Source organism: Trachinotus anak, unplaced genomic scaffold, assembly GCF_046630095.1.
Source record: "Trachinotus anak isolate AG129_WGS33_773 ecotype Australia unplaced genomic scaffold, CSIRO_AGI_Tana_v1 ptg000002l, whole genome shotgun sequence".
NCBI lineage: Eukaryota > Metazoa > Chordata > Actinopteri > Carangiformes > Carangidae > Trachinotus > Trachinotus anak.
Window position 1 is genome coordinate 19,413,745 of NW_027273853.1, and position 18,145 is coordinate 19,431,889.

Here is an 18,145-nt window from a genome sequence, read left to right on the forward strand (position 1 = left end):
ATTCACTCTTCATTTAGAGAAGGGAATGACATCAATTTCCCTCTTTAAATGTATGTGTTTGTTAAAATCTTGTGTTCAGACACGAGTCAAAAAGGTCTGTAAATGAATAAAATGAAACAACAGCATGTGAATGTGTGAACTCTATTTCTATTTCAAGCAAAACTGTTCTTGTATTTAATATGAATGAAATGATAGCGGTAATTATGACACGAAAAATGATCCTGGGTAGATAAGGAGAGAAATATAGAGAGATAAATAAATAGAAAGAATGGGAAAAAGAAAGAAAGAAGTTCCAACACTAAGCCCGGCAGATTTCCTGGGATACTGAATGTCCATGAGAAACAAATTGACCTCCAGGGTTTGCTGAAACCTTTTATTTTTTTTATTTTTTATTATTTACTTCGATGTTTGTTTTCAATTCTAATTTCTCCTGAGGACTGAAGGTGAATGAATAACAACACAGATTCTACAGCACTGGGTGTCATGAATTATACAATCCACTTATAGGATAACATTACAAAGAATGAAGGTCACAGGCTTACAACTGACTGCACACATTTGCAGTAAATCTGATCTAACTCCCACAGGGGCTGTAACACCTGACTCTCTGTTTTCAACCTTCACATCTCTGTAGTGAATTCTTCATTTCCCACGTCATCATAAAGAAAGCTTTGCCCTATACTGTGAGTCTAATGGGAAAAGACAAACAAAACGCACAGCAAGATACACAACGATCCAAGGACCATGCAGTGCAACACAGCACACAAATATCCTGTGTAAACAAACACCTTTGAAACACAGCTTACTTGGGTTTACCACAAAGAAAACAGTGCAACAATAAACAATACAATGACACTGCAAAGCAATAACAGATAAGATAAAAGAAAACTGGCAAAACTTGACCATAACACAAAACAGTATTACATAATGCACAATGTAAAACTTGTTTGTGTGTCAAGGGAGCCTACACATGTAGCAGCCATAGCTGATGTGCAACTTCTCCAAACAGTATCTGTAAGATGGGGCTATGACGGTGACAGAGATAACCAACAAGATCTCCAACCTAAACAGCCATGCCAGTGGCAGGCATACCAGACCGTCATCGTCATGGCAACAGTAATAAACACGTGGTTAAGGTTATGAAACTGTCATAGTTTGGTTAGGTTTAGACACAAAACGTACTTGGTTAGGTTAAGGGAAAGATCATGGTTTGGGTTTAAATGAGTACTTCCTTAAGGTTAGATGACCTTAGTCATCAAAGTTATAATAATAAACATGTGAAACAAACAGCGCTCTCCTGTGTGAACTTGTTGCAGTGCAGCTATCAGTTGGTGATGAGATGTATGTATCTATGGAAGGACTCATATTAGCCCCTGTGCTGACTATAAATCTGGCTTAATACCTCAAACATGTTTCTTACCTGTACTGGCATGGCCCACAAGTTAGGACAGAGGAAGAAGAACCACATGAGCTGGTTGGTATCTATGGCAACCAGGTTGCAGATCTGAGCGACAGTTAGCTCACCCATGGATATATTGGAGGTACACAGACGCATGATTTTGTTGTAGATTTTTGTCTGTGGAAAAGAAAACAGCCGCATTGGGATCCATGTGAACACACAGGAGGACCTCAATAAACTTATGAACTTCACCTGGTGACTTTCTAAAATCGTGTACCTGTATGGCCCCGCGCAGGTTGATGCCTGTTTCAATGGCCACGTAGTAGGAAGCCTGGAGGAAGGTCCTCTGCAGGAGAAGGGCGAAGAAGAGCAGCACAGCCAGCACATATGCATTCTCCAGAAATTCCTTGGAGGAAATGAAATCGATATCCAGCAACTTCATCTGAAAGCACAGACAGGTAGGGAGAGGGGGAGATATCAACCAGTTTATCATTGGCAGGCAGGAAGGTCACTCACACAGACTGTATTCCGCAGGACTGAATTTGACTTGGAGAATTTCTGTCGATGAATTGTTATCACTTCAAAAGTCGAGGGTAACAGCAATCATTTAGAAAGTACCATTTCCATTTCACAGCAGGATACGACACTGTGTGTGAAACTGAAGTGACGTGGAGCCCTCAGAGCGCGTTACACAGCTGATATGTGGAGTGAGAGTTGGAAACCAAAGAAGAATGTGGTTCAGATTAATTAATTCTGCATCGGGTATAGATTATTCTCCCAGCTGGCATTACAAATTATTGATTAGGAATGTGCCTCTTTCCTATTGCATCCTCATTCCATCCCCAGAAGCATATATTCCTCACTGTCTGCAAACCCACTCCTCTGACACAGACTAAAATCGTTACTATTTTACAAACAGACCTATTTTCAGTCTTCTCTCCAAGCTGACACTCTGTTGAGAACAATTATTCTGAGCTCTTGACTTTTGATGTTCCACTCTATCATGTGAAAGTTATTCTTACAGAAGGATGCCTGAGTGGCTGTCTGATGTGGCAGTCTGCCCTGTCTGTGTGGAATCTAAGAAACCGAGACAGCTCCAGCAGCAATAATTCTCATAAATATTTGACGAGGCTTAAATTAGTGTGCCATTGGGCAGGTGTACTGGGGAGAGAGGGTATCATAAACGTCTCATCAAACTGGGAGTGTGACCTTTGAAATGCAGGAGGAAGCCATGTGATGTTTCTGTAATGTCTACCAAAGCTGTCTTTCTTTGTGCCACATGACCACATCTACACTTCATATGTTCACAAAGAGCTTGTTATGTGCCATGTTAAGATTTAAACTTCCCTGTGCTAGGCAAAGTCTGGACCATATTGATTCCTGTTGCAGCGCACAAATAAAACAGAACAAATGCAGGTACAAACTGGTTGTTGCAGGTAACTCTGATGTTGCTGCCAACCACACTGACAGGTGAGACTCTCTAATGTGACTCTCTAAACACTGGAGCCAGGATACAATCTGTCAAAGGGTGTTACTGTCACTATTTATTAGGTTAAACAAGGCAAAGTGAAGCTAAGTAAATAATAAATAGTATGATTATCATTCAAAAAGGAATGTAAAAGGCTATGAAACTGAAATCTCTCAATTATTTTTTTTATGTAGAGTGATGGACTCCTATGTGAACACATAATTTTTGGTTTTGATTATTTTACATTTTCAGTTTCTATCTTCTCACTGCTTTGAAGTGGGCGTTTGCTTATGTTGCCAGTACTTTCAGTTACATCTGATCAAACCACATCCAGACCAAACTCTTAATATATAATAACCAAGGATCCATTTTCCTCTCGAAACTTTAACTTGTAGAGCTGCTCATTCAGTCATGGGTACTTCATGTTATACATTTATGTTAATTTATATTAATGTTATACATACATCAATGGGCCAAAAAACCCCATGATGATGAAACTATAAGACACGACAGAAACAAAACAGCAGCTGAGGAAAAACGTTGGGGACCGATTTGTCTTTGCAAAGAAAACAGTGTGAGGTTTGATTGCAGAAACTTGCTAAACTAAACCAATGAATGAATGAATGAAGACAGAAACTGAAAGTTATGTTACAACAAATGTTACACATTCACTCAAGTAAATCTCTTCTAAACTGAAGGTTTACTTACAGGAGCTTACAATCATACTCTACAGCCTTCTTCGGTGAATGGTGTGTGTAACAGATGTCATCACAAAGCATTAGTGATAAGGAACATAATATGCTTGGATCTTTTGGGTATTTTTTTTAAATGTCCAGTGACAATTCTAAGTAAATACCAAATTAATTTCACTTCCTGTGTTATGTTATACTACTGTGTGCATGGCAGTGTGGTTGAGCCCTCACCGGCTGCTGAATGGTACGGTTGTCCTTGCTGATGTGGTGAACAATGCCAGAAATGCAGAGTGGACCGGCGAAGCCCAGCAGGTCGGCCAGGAAGCGGAATGTGATGCTGAGGATGAGAGGTCTGCCAAATGCTTTCCTTAAGGCCTGCCAGATCCATTTTGGACCCTGGGGTGCCGTGCCCTGTGGCCTCTGAAGAAATATAAACAGAAGAGGGAAAGAGGTAGAGAAATATCAGCATACTGAGTGAATACATGGAGGATACTGAATGTCATCTGCTGAACGCAGCTAATCTGCAGTGACTGAATAAGAATGTTGTTTAATTTTTAAAGATTTGGTTTATTAAAATCTAAATTACAAAGACAAATTGCTATCTATCAGTGACACATTCACATTGTTCCATCAGTGTTATGAAGATAGCTGTTGTTGAAGATAGGATTAATTGGGCTTGGATTCTTAGCAGAGATCATTCATAATAGCAAACACTGCACAGCCATTTCTCTGTGGAGCTGAAGAAAAAGAGAGAGAAACTAGGTCAGACATTACAAGTCCGCTAACAGAGCAAGAGGAAGTAATTGCTTGAACATAAAAGCTGGATCGACGCTCACTAACATCCACCACTGCAACAGAAACCTGCAAAATGAGGTCAAGTCACCGCTGCTTCTGCTGCATCATGGGATGGTGATTAATGGTGAGTTTCACAGTTAAGCTCAGTCAGTCATGTATAACTGCTCTGTAACTAATGATGCTGGAAAACCACGACAGTGTTGCAGAGGTCGAGGATTAAACAGCAAGTGAAAAAGGAGTTAAAGGGCCTCTGGTTATTTCAAGTGACAGAGAATCTTAAGACATTTAAAAATCACTTTGGGGGTTAAACAATTTCCAACACAGTCTGGGAGAACTACTGATCTCATTTTATCTTAATTAATAATGTCCAAAATATATCAGCTTCATAAACAACACAACAGCTTGGTTCACTGAGTCCATTAGTGGTGATCAGAGGAAAACATCTGGACTGTCACGGTGCAGTAAACACTCCCAGAACATTTCACTGTGTGTATGCGTATGTGTTTGTGTGCATGTGCGTGTGTGTGTGTGTCTGTGTGGGTGTCTCTGTGACCATGACTGAGTCATTCTCAGAACTGAGAACAGACGTGACCATCATCATGTATCCCTATCTTTCCATTTGAGCTCATAAAGAACCTCAGCCTTCATTTGAAATGTGTCACTGTGTGTATCACACACGCACACAGATGTACAGAAAGACATGTCCTTTTTTTCTACCTTCGGTTCAAACAACAGGGGAGGAGAATGTTTCATTCTCACACACGCAGAGTGAAAGTAGCTTCCCATGAAGTGCAGTGCTTTCACCCCCGCAGGGGTCGGGATGTCGCCTCGTTCACAGTAGAATGGGAATGACCCGGTGCCTCCAGGCTCTCCTCTAAGTGCCCCACCCCCCCACCTCTCCACTGGGATCTCTCTATCTCTCTCATCCCTTGCCCCTGCCGGAAGGAAATGGGGTTGCGTTCACACCGGACGCACACGCATCAGTGACGAATCTGTGTGACCTTCCAAACACTGGAAAACGATGACCCTGCAGAGGAGGCCCTTCACCTCCGACCCCTGACACGTGCTTCAAAAGTGAGACGGGAGAGAGGAAGAGGAAGAGTAACGAGGAAACCTCCATTGGGCTGCATTAATAAGTCTGGAGGAATATCGCCTCAGGGGGGAGAGCAGTAATCTCACAGCAGAGTAGAAGAACACGAAGAGATGATACCAAAGCTGTGTTTCATCAGCCAGTTCAATTCTCTATTTTAATAATTGGAAGACTGATTTCATTTCACTCTTTCTTACTGTCTAGGGACTGTGATGTGGAAGAAATTGAAAACTGGCCTATATATTAACATTGCAAAAGAAATGGGGGGTCTGGGAAAGTGTCAGTATTTCATGTTATAACACAGAAACGCCCGACCCAGCTAGCAGATTCAAATCATACATGACAACAGTGCTGACCAATGAGCCACTGTACCACCCTTGTATTGAAAGTTGTCTAATAATGACATTGAGTGTCATTGAGGAGCAAAGATATGAGAAGCACCTTACAGCGTACCGTAAACCAATCCGACACCCGCAAAAACAGCAGTCTTCACAATGACAGTGAAGGAACCATGTCGTGATGTGAGATTTTTCTTTTTTCAAACCAGAAAAAAAGCAATCACAGGATTAAGAGAGGGGGAGAAAAACCTGAGCAACATGTGCACATATTTACAGGCAGTGTGACATTTCAGCGTCTACACTCTTGACTAATCGTCTCTGTGACGTCTGAATACAGTTTAATGGTCCCAGTCCAGCTAGAACTGAGTCATCACAGGACAGAGATCAACTTTTTTTTTTTCTTTATGAGAACAGCTGTATCAAGCAAACAAACAAATAAATAAATATATAAAACAAGCTGCACTCTAAGCTTACATAAATACTTAAATCCTTATTTGTGTCTGTGAGTGGAAGATCCAAGTTGACCCCCCGATGATAACCACTGCATTCAGAAAAAGACAGTAGCTTTCTGCTGTTTCTGGTTTGCTCAAGTATGTTTGCTTTAAATAACATAAGGACCCTTAATATGCAGACATTTGTTCTGGTATTTGTGTACAAAATGGTTAAATATTATGCTTCTGACAGAAACTACACTTCCCGGAGAAAGAACCCAATATCATTGCTCCCTTTTTGACGTTTTCTTTTCCAGCATACACATCACCTTCTGTTACTTTTTGTTGCCGTCCCCACCAGCGCCTGATGCACGACTGTTCATTTAGTACTAATGATGCACGGAAGAGAATGATGCTTTTGATTTTTACCAAATCAGTTACGAGATCTCAGTTCTTAAGAAGTTCAGTGAAATTAGATACTTAAACTTGGGGCTGGAAAAACGAATGAACAGCCTATGAGTTTCTTTGCAAATGCAGATGAAAATCTCAGAATACTCTTTATCTTATATTGGTTGAATTCATGTTTCATGTGAGCTGTGTGTCTTTTGATGCCTTTTCACAGTGATCCATGGGCTGAGTTGATGCGAGCACTAGACAGAAACCCAATACTCCTCACAAAACCTCAGTGAAGTTAAGCAACATTAAACCGGTCACTAACCTTCTGGTCTTCGAAGGCTGTGCGTAACTTTATATAGTTTGTGAGGGCTCTCATCGCAATGGGCAGTTTGCCAATGACCTTGAGGTCGATGGGTCGTCTGTGGGCGGAGGTAATGAAAGTGTTCATCCACCAGTAGGTGGCTTTGGACAACAGGTTAACGAAAGGCTGCAGGAAACGAACCCCGAGGTCCTGAAGGTCCTCAGGAGGCTTCACCTCTGTGGGGTTGGCAAAACACATGTAGCGCTGTGAGAGAAGAAAAAAAGAGGGGACAGAAAGACAAGTTTGATTTTTTATTCTGCCCACAGTGTCATCTGCAGTGACCTGAAAACCAAGGGGGAATAGAAAAACATGCAACCGCTGATTAGACATTCAGTGAAATAGAAACATCAACTCTGTGACAACATCTATGGAGATAATAATTGTAATTTTCTCTGTACTGCATATGAGAGCTATAACATAATGGATATGACAGCAGAACACACTCTTATTAGTGGGGTTAATTACAGCTGCTGAATGATAAATAGTCTCTATTTTGTATTAATTACAGGTTGTCTGATACCACAATAGCTATTGCTGAATCTTGGCAAAGCTTAACATTTCACATTTTCTCTGTATTCTACTTCTACAACCGTTAAAGTGGTTTTACATTTAAAAAAGGTTAGACAGACTGAAACAAATAGATGCGACGCAGTGGAACTTCACTGTGTTTTATGTCAAGACAAAAGAATTAAAGACAGTCAGCAGAGATGAGTAGTGTTTGTTTATAAGATTTATAGAAATGAAGTTAGTGAATATCCACAGAAAATGTTCCAACACTGGACTATTTATAAACACAAATACATTCATTACCCAGTAGGTCTCATAATACTCTATTTTTATGATCATCTATTTTGATAGATTTCTTTGAAATATAAGAGCAGTATTCAGTATTATTATTTTTTTGCAAATTAATTGGTAAAATAAGACTGAACAATTGGAAGAATTAGTGATTTGAGCCGAATATTGCAACATTTCCTATAAAGACATGTTTGACATTAACAAAATAATTACAAATCAATCAATAGAAGAACATTTTAACAGTATAATAATTCCTATAAAATGAACCGTTACAACATTTACTACATAGATACATTTGTTGAATTGAAAAAACTCAAACACAAATAGTTTTAACACAGCATTTGCTTTAAGGGACTGAGTACAGGGTATGATGGGAGAATCACTATCTTTGCTCAACACTCAGAGGAGTCAGGTTCAATAACACATGTGTGCTCAGGCTGACAGAGGCAAACACACAGTGAATTGTCTGAAGCAAAAGAGGGAAAAGTGTACAGCAGTCTGACATTTTCTCTTTCACGTTCAGAAAGGGTGAGATGGCTGGAAATGTCAAAAGATGAGTAATCAGAAGACATGTTCATGATAAGAGAGGAACATAAAGGTTCATTCTCATTTCAGAACCAAATATCAATTGTTTCTTTGATCGCATTTTAGTCAGTGTTTTGTGTGTCACCAATCTGCACACTTCTGAACCACATATGAGCCAGATGGCAGCCAGAGTCTCTTACTGTCTGTTTCATAAAGCTTAAAGGATATTTTGCCTTTATGTAATAAGCTTTTATTTTTTGCTTTTAACCCTCCTCTTATGACTCTGGTTGAACCAATATGATTCTTGCCTTATTTTGGTGTCATTTTTCTTGAAACCTTTGTTTTATGATTTTGTTTCATTTTGTTTTTGATGGATTTCTGTGACATTTTGTACAGCAATGACAGCTGTCCTCAGTGGTGCCACCACTTTCCCATGCACCAACATAAACATGACTTAACAGCTCAATGTGGGTGACAAGGAAAAACAAACATGTAGCATCATTGGATCAAACCTATGTTTAACTCTAGCTTTACTCATCACTGAACACTGGAGCCATTTGGATTTCAGACTAAAAGAGGGAGAGGTGACTGTGTCTAAAAACAGGCCACAATTAGCTGGCTACTCATGCCTCCACACACGTGACGACACGTACACACAGACACACTCACCCTGCCCAGGATGACATTGATCTCCACAGCAAGCAGGAGTCCATAAAGCAGCACCAGCAGACCTGTGATGCAGTAGCGTAGTTGCCTGGGGCCGATGCCGTGCTCTGTGTATTTGGCAAACTTGATGGTCTTCATGGTGAAGGCCAGCAACCAGTAGATCAGCAGGGCTGAGGAGATTTAGCGGGGATAAGAGAGAAATAGCAAATCACCGGTCAAGCCTAAAAGATAAATAACTGCGGATAGATTCTATCAGATCTGGAGTTTACAGTAGTTTGTCACCAGTATTAAATCACTTTGTCTGAAACTGGATTTGTGCAATTTCCAAGCATACATTGTCACAGTGATAAACAGTCATAGCTCAGCTGGTGATACAATATCTTTTGAAAGTTTTTGCTGTGTTTTCATGGAGGTGTTATTTAATTTGTTTCAGGACTTCGGCTACAGTGACAACTTTCAAGGTATCAGCTGTGATGTCAGCTGTTATTTATTGCAAACACCTTCGCTCCTTTACTTATTTTGTCTTTCCTTTCTTCGCCCTGCTCTTCTCCCTTTCCTCCTCTCCTCCAACGTCAACAACAGCTGCCAAGATCAACACCCTTAATCCAGTAAAAAGCATGAAGATATTGTGATAGAGTCACATCATGTCATTCCAACAGGTTTACTGAGAGTAAATATTGAGAGACTGACTGTGAAAACACTGATAAAAGACGAGTGTGGCGTAACAGACTCTGCAGCAGACTCATTTACAGTGTTCACCTCTTTATTCTCTATACCGTGACAAGTGTATCAGCATGAGGGTCTGTTGCAGAGTCCCGGTTCAGGAGATTAATTCTGGTTCATGCAATGGTGAACCCAGCGCCACTCAGGAACTTCTCATCAGGAGACTGACTGTTATATAGAGACCTGAAAGCCGAGGGCGGCTCAGCTATGTGATATGAGCAGCAAGTGAAGCACTGAGAGCTGAACATTGATGGCTTAATGATGCATGAGGAGGAGAGGAAAACTGTGTGAACAGTTGAAGAGTTGCAGCTGTGCAGAGGGTGATATATGAATTTTTAAAGAGATTTCATTGGTCGACAGCTGAGTGAAAAAACTGTGTATGTTCTCATGTGTTTCTTATTTCAAAAGGAAAACTTATCTCGCATTGCTGCCATGGGGATATTTTATTGTAGAGCACTTAATTCTCGCAGACCATTATGAATTGCAATGATTATAATTGCAAGTTAGAACTATTCCTAACTACGAACAACAAGAATTATGCAAATATTTCAGCTAAAACTCATTTACTTGATGAAAAGTGACAATTAATATCTACCCAGGGCAGTACAATTACACTACACGAAATTGCCCTCAATCATTTTGCAATCTTATCTGAAGGTAATGAACCATTCATCTGTAAATGGTTGCAGTGACCCTGTTGCGCCATTTTTTAATTATATTATCCTGAGAAGCCCATGCAATTTGAATCTGGTGTTCTGAACTAAAAGAGTTAACAAGGGTCAGTTCTCTATTACATAGTTTGGTTATTCCTGGCTTTACAAGCCCTGAGCACTATCCATTCCCCAAAACTTAATCAGATTTTGACAAAATACTCTGGGTTCCTGTTTGAAGCCCTGACTGGGTGTTCAGCAGAGCTACACATACAAAAAAAATGTGAATGATTGATTAGCAAATGATTTTGATTTTGAATTTAAGAATACAGTACCTAATAGTAGTTTGGGGAAGTTGGAGGTCTCGATGTTATGATAGTAGATAATAGAGGTGATGCCAGCCATGAAGGCCAGACCTGCAGGCATGTACAGGTGAAGATGGAGAGATTGGCTGAATCTGCAAATGAATGTCAGATAGAGGGGGGAAAAGATTAGAGTAAGCACAGAATGACTGACACAAATTTATAACATTGATGAGGCAAAATACCGGGGACATCAGGGTTTGAAATGTATATTGTCTTGACCAGGTTGGAGTATGTATAACCTTGTCCAACTCACTAAAATTGTTTGTATTATAACGTATGGATGTAGATATGATAAACCTGTTAAAAATGCCCACCCATATTTCACACACACACACATTCACACACATACACACAGAGAGACACAACCATCCACACTGAGATCTTCAGCAAAGTGGCGAGCAGATGGAGAGCTCTTCTACTCACTTCAGTAACAATTACTCAAATGTGGTCACCTGCCTCTAGTCTGCAGAGATGGCAGATAAGCAGCAATCCTGAGTGTTTGCAGGGCCATGGGCTTCTGAGTGTTTACTATTATGCATGGACTGACTACATTGGACAGCAACAGGACGCATATGGTCCAGAATGAAGGAGAGAAAAACAGATGACGAGTAGTTGTGGGATTTAGAGAGAAACAGCAGAGATGGGTCAAGCAGGCAGGTTTAGGAACACGTGCTGGGTTTGAATTCAGAGAGGGAACAAACAGTATGAAAATTCTGACACAACTTTATCTGTTTTTGATGTTGTTGTTTTACATTTTTTTGGGTGTTAGAGTTTAATTGAAGCGTGTGCAGTGGCTGTAATTTCTGCAGCACAGTCAAAACTTCCACATTTGGCTGCAGCTGGCACAGATGCAAACCAGCTAAATTTAACATCTGTGTCAGCTACTGTTTTCAGCAACCATAGAGACAGCAAATGGTGTTTTGCTACATATCTGCTGCTCATATAAAAACAGTGTGCTATCTTACATTAACACTTTGTCAGTAGTCAACTGCTGTCTTGTTCAAACCTCAGCTTGGAGGCGCTTTATTTGTGATGGGACTTAAACTGGATAAGACTCACCCCACTTTCACTCCGTTTGTGGACTGAGTGAAAGTGAACATAAATGAGCAACTGAGCAATTGTCATACGTAGATAGAATTGGTAAATAGCTGTTGGTGAAGTGTTAATCACAATCAATTGCATTCTTCATATCTCAAAGGTAAAACAGGCTTTGATTAGATGAACACTGTGAATCAGCAATACTCAGAGGAACCACTGTCACACAATAATGAAGCAAACTCCCTCCAAAATCTAATCAAGTGGCACACAAAATAAAATGCACAAACATTATCTCACTGTTGGTCTCATGAGTTTATTATAAATACACCAATATTTCAAAAGTAATTATGGCAAAATGCTATACGCAGAACTTGTGATTGTGAAGTGATTATTGCAATAATTATTGCTAGAATTTCATAGTCGCGTCATCAGTGTCGGGGGTTCTTGATGAAGCTACAGTGATGAAGTTAGACAAGTCGGTGTGTCAGACATACCCATCAGAGACGATGCCCTCTGCAATCTCGCAGACGAGGATGAAGAGCAGGACAAAGGTGAGAAGCCAGCGCAGGTTGTGACCAGGAAAGTGAAGCCAGGTGCTGTGGTGGATGTGGACCTTTGAACTCTGGCTGCCCCAACCTCAAACAGGAAACAGGAAATAACAATTGAGACTATTGGTCACATAGCAAACCTAGACTGAAATTAAGTAATAATATTTCTTGACTCATTTCTGTGTGAGCAGCTGTAAATTGGCACATGAAAAATAACCTTGTGCACAGTCTTCACTTAATGCACTGCTTTCTACTCCCTGTGCAACCCTAAACATCGTGAGCGACATGACATATTGCTCTCATACTCACAGTGAGGCTGAATGATTAGCAGAGGGAAAACTAAAACAATGGCCATCTTCACTGGGAACAATGGCAGCCTGCCAGAACTCTAACTTTTTGGAGGTCAGGAAATCTGTCTTATTATCACTGTCCTTACATTGCCCGATACTTGGCAGGTGAGGCAACGAGAGTGGCCAGACGGCTGCTGTCCTGAGACTCTCTAGTCAATTACTTTAGCTCCTACTTTGGCTACAGCTTGTCTGTTATCCTTTGCTCCTTCAATTAGACAGATGTTGGTCTCAGATCAGACTGAAAAATAACGATAATTCGGTCATCACAGTCCAATTTATGTCATCAATGTGAGTCACTGCTGTCATCAAATTACGTTAATGGTTCCTCTGCTGCTGGCACCTCAGCTGCTGGAAAGTTCATCTTTGAGAGAGGTGTTCGACCAATCACAAACACACACAGAGACTTATACACTGCGTTTTGTACTCTGTCTATCCCTTTCACACATGCAAATGCACACAAATCCATACCATTTGCTCAAGTACTGTGCAATATAATTAAATTATTAATAATTTAATATTATAATTATATATATACATTTAATTAATAATTATATAATCAGAAATAGCATATAAAATCATGAATTGTTGATAATTGTAACAAACTGTGTGCTTTGCATCAGACAAAATGTGCCTGTTTTTTAATTATAATATGCATGGACTTTGTCAGCTGCAGGTAATCATGAATATGAGACTGATTCTGTGTTGGTTTGACGGTATATTAAACTGAGGTACAATAATCCTTCTCTCTAACTACTGGTGTAATGCAAACTGTCTTAGAAAGGTGTTGAGGAGCATGTAACCACACTGGTAGCCTTGATGTGACTAGATGAATTCATGAACAAGCGCTCTACAGAGGTAGCTGCAGGGAGCAATGAGAATATAGTATATAAATAGGAGTAGGTCTTGATGGTTTTTTCCTAGAGGCTTATAATGAACAAAAAAGCTTTCACACCTCTGAGGTTTGTCTTTGGTGATAAAGTTGTGAGTGAAAACAATACAGCTCAGGGTGTCAGGGGAGAGAGAGAGAGGAATCACTGCAGCTTATAGGTTATCCTCTAGTGTTTTGTCCTCCCTTTTTTTATCCTGCTCATTAGCATGAATTAGTCGAATTTTATTTGCAGTGTAAATAATATGACCAAAAAAGAGTTATGGATGTCAATGTCATTTCAAGAAGACAGAAGAAGACTGACAGTCTAGAGCCATGCTCGTGACTCTGTGAGACTGGCTCTGAAAGCTTAAAACAGCTAACTACAAAAGCATCCAAACACAAAGGTATTGACTGTGTGTGTACGTGTGTGCATGTGTGTGTGTGTGGACGCTAAATATAATATGAGTTTGCATATTTTCCCACTTTCTCAAACACAGTGAACAACAGGGACACAGAGCCAGTGCGTGGAGTGAGAAAGTGTTATGCTTGAAAAAAAAAAAAAAAATGCCACTGACTGCTTTTCAACCGACACATACACAAAGTACACACACACACACACACACACACACACACACACACACACTGACATGAGAGGGCAGGTGATGAGTCCAGAGCATGTGTGAGCACAGCAGCAGCATGTGTGCAGCGACGCAGAGCTGGTCTGTTACACACTGATGATGACACTAATAGAATGACCAGCAGCCAAGAAGAGGAGCAAAGGAGCTGTAACCTAATGCCAGCACAATGGCATCCGTGTGCCTGTGTAAACTACATTTCACATTTGCCTGCAAAAATCATTGCAGCTCAAGAAATATACATTTATGTGCCACCATCCTCCAGAGGCTCATGTTTCAGCTGTCGGTCATGGGACAGCCAACACCTACAGAGGGGGTGCTTTAATTCAGGGAATTAAATGCACAGTCAAACAAGCTGATATTTAAAATAAAAGCTAAGTATATTCAGGTGTATAGACAGTATGATGGAAACAAAACATTTACAAGATAGTCATTGCTTATTCGATAGAATATATTCATGCTGTAGTTCATTACTCACATGCAGAAGTAAAGAAGCTGATAGTGTGAAAACTGAGAAGGGCAGATAGAGAACATGTTGAAGGCCATCAGCTTTATTTCAGATCCTTGTGGACTCTGAGTATATGTGCATATGTGTGTGTTTGGATCCATGTGGGGAGGTCTGGAGGTCTGGTGTGGTGTGGAGAGGTTGAAGAGCTCACCTCCCAGTGACACTTACCAATGAAGAGGATGGGAAAGGTGATGAAGAGGAGAAAAACATGTGGCACCACATTGAGAGCATCTAGGAAACAGCCGTTGTTCAGAACCCCTTTGTCCACGTTGTATGCCACCGAGTTATTATCATTCCCACAGAACGCCAAGGACATGGTGGAACCGGGACTCTGCGGGGAACCGGCCGGAGGTAGAGGGGGAGGAGGAGGACCAGAGAGAGAGGAGAGATAGAGAGATTTAAAAGAGAGGCTCTCAGAGCATGTCGTCTTTTCAAAGGGAAGACTGACGGCGCCTTCAGTAGATCCCGGTAATTCCCAAAGTGACCTCCTTCCTGCTCCCTCTCGAATCCAGCTTCCAAATATCGGATCCAGTGACTGAGAGGAGAGAGAGAGAAGGAGGGGGAGGGAGAAGGGGTCAGAGGCAGTCACAGTCCAGTGCTGCAGCAGCTCCCTCTCCTCTCCGGCAGTCTAAGCAGCTTTCCCAGCCACGCTGGTGAGAAACATCTGCATCCCTTCTGCCCGCAGTCTGCAGACATCCTCTAAAACTGAAGCTTCACTTGCGCACGGCACAGCACAGCTCAGCACTGCACGGCTCCACTGGAATGCATTCAGACATGCTCACACGGCACACACACACACACACACACACACTCACACTCACTCACACATGCTCTACAACCAGAGCAGCCACGGCATTCCGCAGTGCACCTGCTATTCCTGTCTCCTTTGCAAACGAGAGCTCAAAGTCGACCTTAGAAGACGAGCGCAGAGCGTGCAGGCGAGCTGGAGGACTGAGCTGCAGAGCCACTATATGGCAGGAGGGCGAGGGCTGGAGGAGCAGTGAGTGATGATGGGAGAGAAAGGAGACAGAAGGGGGGGTGCAGCTCCTGTATGAGGAGTGCGAACGTCATACAAAGGTACGTGTGAAGCATGAGCAAGCGCTCTAATCCAAATCCCAACACCACGTTTTCAGGAATTACATAACTCCGCCCTTGTGTCATTTATTACAGTAGTTCACATTATATCTACAAGGACGCAGAAAGAGCACAGAGGGAACGGAATAACTAGGTTGCACACATGAAAAATAGTGACATAAAATATTAATGAATTCCTGGGACGGATGAACTGTGTATCCGATCCTGTAGGGAGAGATCCCGCTGCAGCCAGTGGCAGCTGATGTGTATCGAGGGATCAGCAAAGACCCACATGGGACCAGATTTGGTTAATCCACATAACAACAAGGACAGACTCATGGCCTTTTCTTAGTGGTTAAAATGATTTATGGTTAATGTAATCCATGCGATGTTGACCTTCACATAACAACAGCAAGGAGATAAGCTTAAATGTAATGAGCAGTTTACACTGACACACACAATTGCTGCTTCACATGCATGGAAACCTGATGGAAATAGGCTGTGATAGAGTTAAGTAACAGAAAACACAGTAAAGGATAGAAAGATGCTTGTGCTCCTGATACGAACCCACCAGAAACAGACATTCAATTTGTTTTCTTTATAATAATTAAAAAACTCCAAATGTCTGTTTGACTGCAGGTTTTTATTCTACATCAGACTTAGTTCTTTCCATCTTAGCTCTTGACATAGAACACAATATTGAGAAGTGCATTTTTTTTTTTAATCACTGGAAATCCATGTTACGTTTCTGTTACAGCAGAGCACTGTAAATGTTAATTAAAATGTTGGATCCTGGATGCAGATGTTAGATCTCACTTAGGGCGGTCAACAACTTAAGTGATATCTAAGATTGTATTTTATCTTTGGACAAACTGCCAGCATCAGTGCCCCAACTAAAAGTTACACTTATTTCATGTAGTGACTGTATTATTATTCTATCTTATAGCTGAGATAACTGGCTGGGTTATAGTTCTGCGATGCCCTACTTCAGAGATTAGCACTGTCCATCACTGGATTGCCTGGGGGGAGCCGAAGCTTCACTGTGTGTAAAAAAAAAAAAAAAAAGCGGATGAGTGGAAGAGCAGCAGCCACTCAAACAGAGACTTAAAAATGTAAGCAACAGGAACTGAGGTTTAGACGAGGTGAATACAGCTGCAGGGCTTAAAGCACAGATGAGGAACACTGCATTCCTAAAACAGATGAATATCAAAACAGCTCCAAAACAGAGACTGTCCCATTGCAATGGTTTCTCTCTGTGGGAGTAAAGTGAGGGCAAGAGGTGAATGGTGAATGATGAATCATGCATTATTCTGTGGCACCTATGTGAATCTACCTTGCAGGCCTCTTTTGCACCTTTTGCAGAGAATAAAAACAGGATGGGGAGGTTACTTGTGCTGTAATGCATCTAAAATGTTCTCTATTGGACTGTGAACATTTGTTACCATAATGTAACAGCCCTCCCGCCAAACCAACACATCCAACATCTCACACTTTCTCATATCTGGCCTCTAGACATGAGCCCAGAATGAATCCCAGTGATGTATGATAGCATTGCAGAACAAACAAGGATTCCTTGACTGGATATGGCCTAAAATGACTTGCAAGCATCATCAGATAGGCTATCTTTAATCTGCAGCCAAGTCAGCTCTGAAAAATGATGCATGCGAATGAAAACATTTCTGCCCCCAGTGGATATTTATATACATCATGTCAGGTATACAAGGGGTGCAGCCCACTATTCAGAGTGAAAGTATCGATCAAAGTGAGTAACCAGGTGACTTACCGATTTATATCGTGAGATCATTGTGTTTCAGCCTCGTTTCCCTGACTCTTTGGTCTTGTCACAAACGGCGCTTGGACGTAAAAAAAAATAAAAGAAAAGAAAAAAGAAAAAAGAAAAGGGGAAGAACCTCCCAAACTGCCGTCTCTCATGTGCTGAGAGTGCAGCCGTTTTCTTGTCTTCTTGTCCCTCTTGTGTTCGACCATCCGATCGAGGGAGGTGGTTTACGGGTGGACGCAGGGCGCTGTCCACGGTGCTGAACCCGGGTGTACCGAAGAGGAGGAGGAGGAGGAGGAGGATGAGGATGATGAGGAGGAGTAAGGGGAAGAGGAAGAAGCGGGTTAGATCCTCCACCCCGAAGGCCACCTTTGTTCTCTGACATGAACCGTGTGACCGGCGGGTGACGGTGGCAGAGGAGGGCGCTCAGCCGAACACAGCGCAGCGTCCAGGAGTCACGTATGCCACCATGATGCACCGAGAGTGGGTGACTGCCCACAGCGGTTATGTAACAGACAGTGGTATGTTGTCCAGCAAGGCAACACACATGTAACATTACATGATGCATTGATCGGCAAATGCATTTTTTCTTTTTTTTTTTCAACCGAAATTTTACATTTACCACAATTATCTCTTGCAGGTGCTTTTAT

General features: G+C 41.4%; 1 protein-coding gene across 1 annotated transcript in view; it reads right to left on the reverse strand.

The window, feature by feature from the left end:
- Positions 1–17,971, reverse strand: part of abcc8 (ATP-binding cassette, sub-family C (CFTR/MRP), member 8) — a 51,979-nt gene extending 34,008 nt beyond the window's left edge. The window contains exons 1-9 of the mRNA XM_071504009.1: positions 17,502–17,971; positions 14,813–14,975; positions 12,230–12,371; positions 10,668–10,789; positions 8,963–9,129; positions 6,932–7,174; positions 3,791–3,979; positions 1,677–1,841; positions 1,421–1,576 (exon numbers count right to left, since the gene is read on the reverse strand). Of these exons, the coding sequence (XP_071360110.1) occupies positions 1,421–1,576; positions 1,677–1,841; positions 3,791–3,979; positions 6,932–7,174; positions 8,963–9,129; positions 10,668–10,789; positions 12,230–12,371; positions 14,813–14,975; positions 17,502–17,522 (1,368 nt within the window). The 5' untranslated portion in view covers positions 17,523–17,971. The remainder of the gene's footprint in view (positions 1–1,420; positions 1,577–1,676; positions 1,842–3,790; positions 3,980–6,931; positions 7,175–8,962; positions 9,130–10,667; positions 10,790–12,229; positions 12,372–14,812; positions 14,976–17,501) is intronic.
- Between the last annotated feature and the right edge of the window lie 174 nt (positions 17,972–18,145).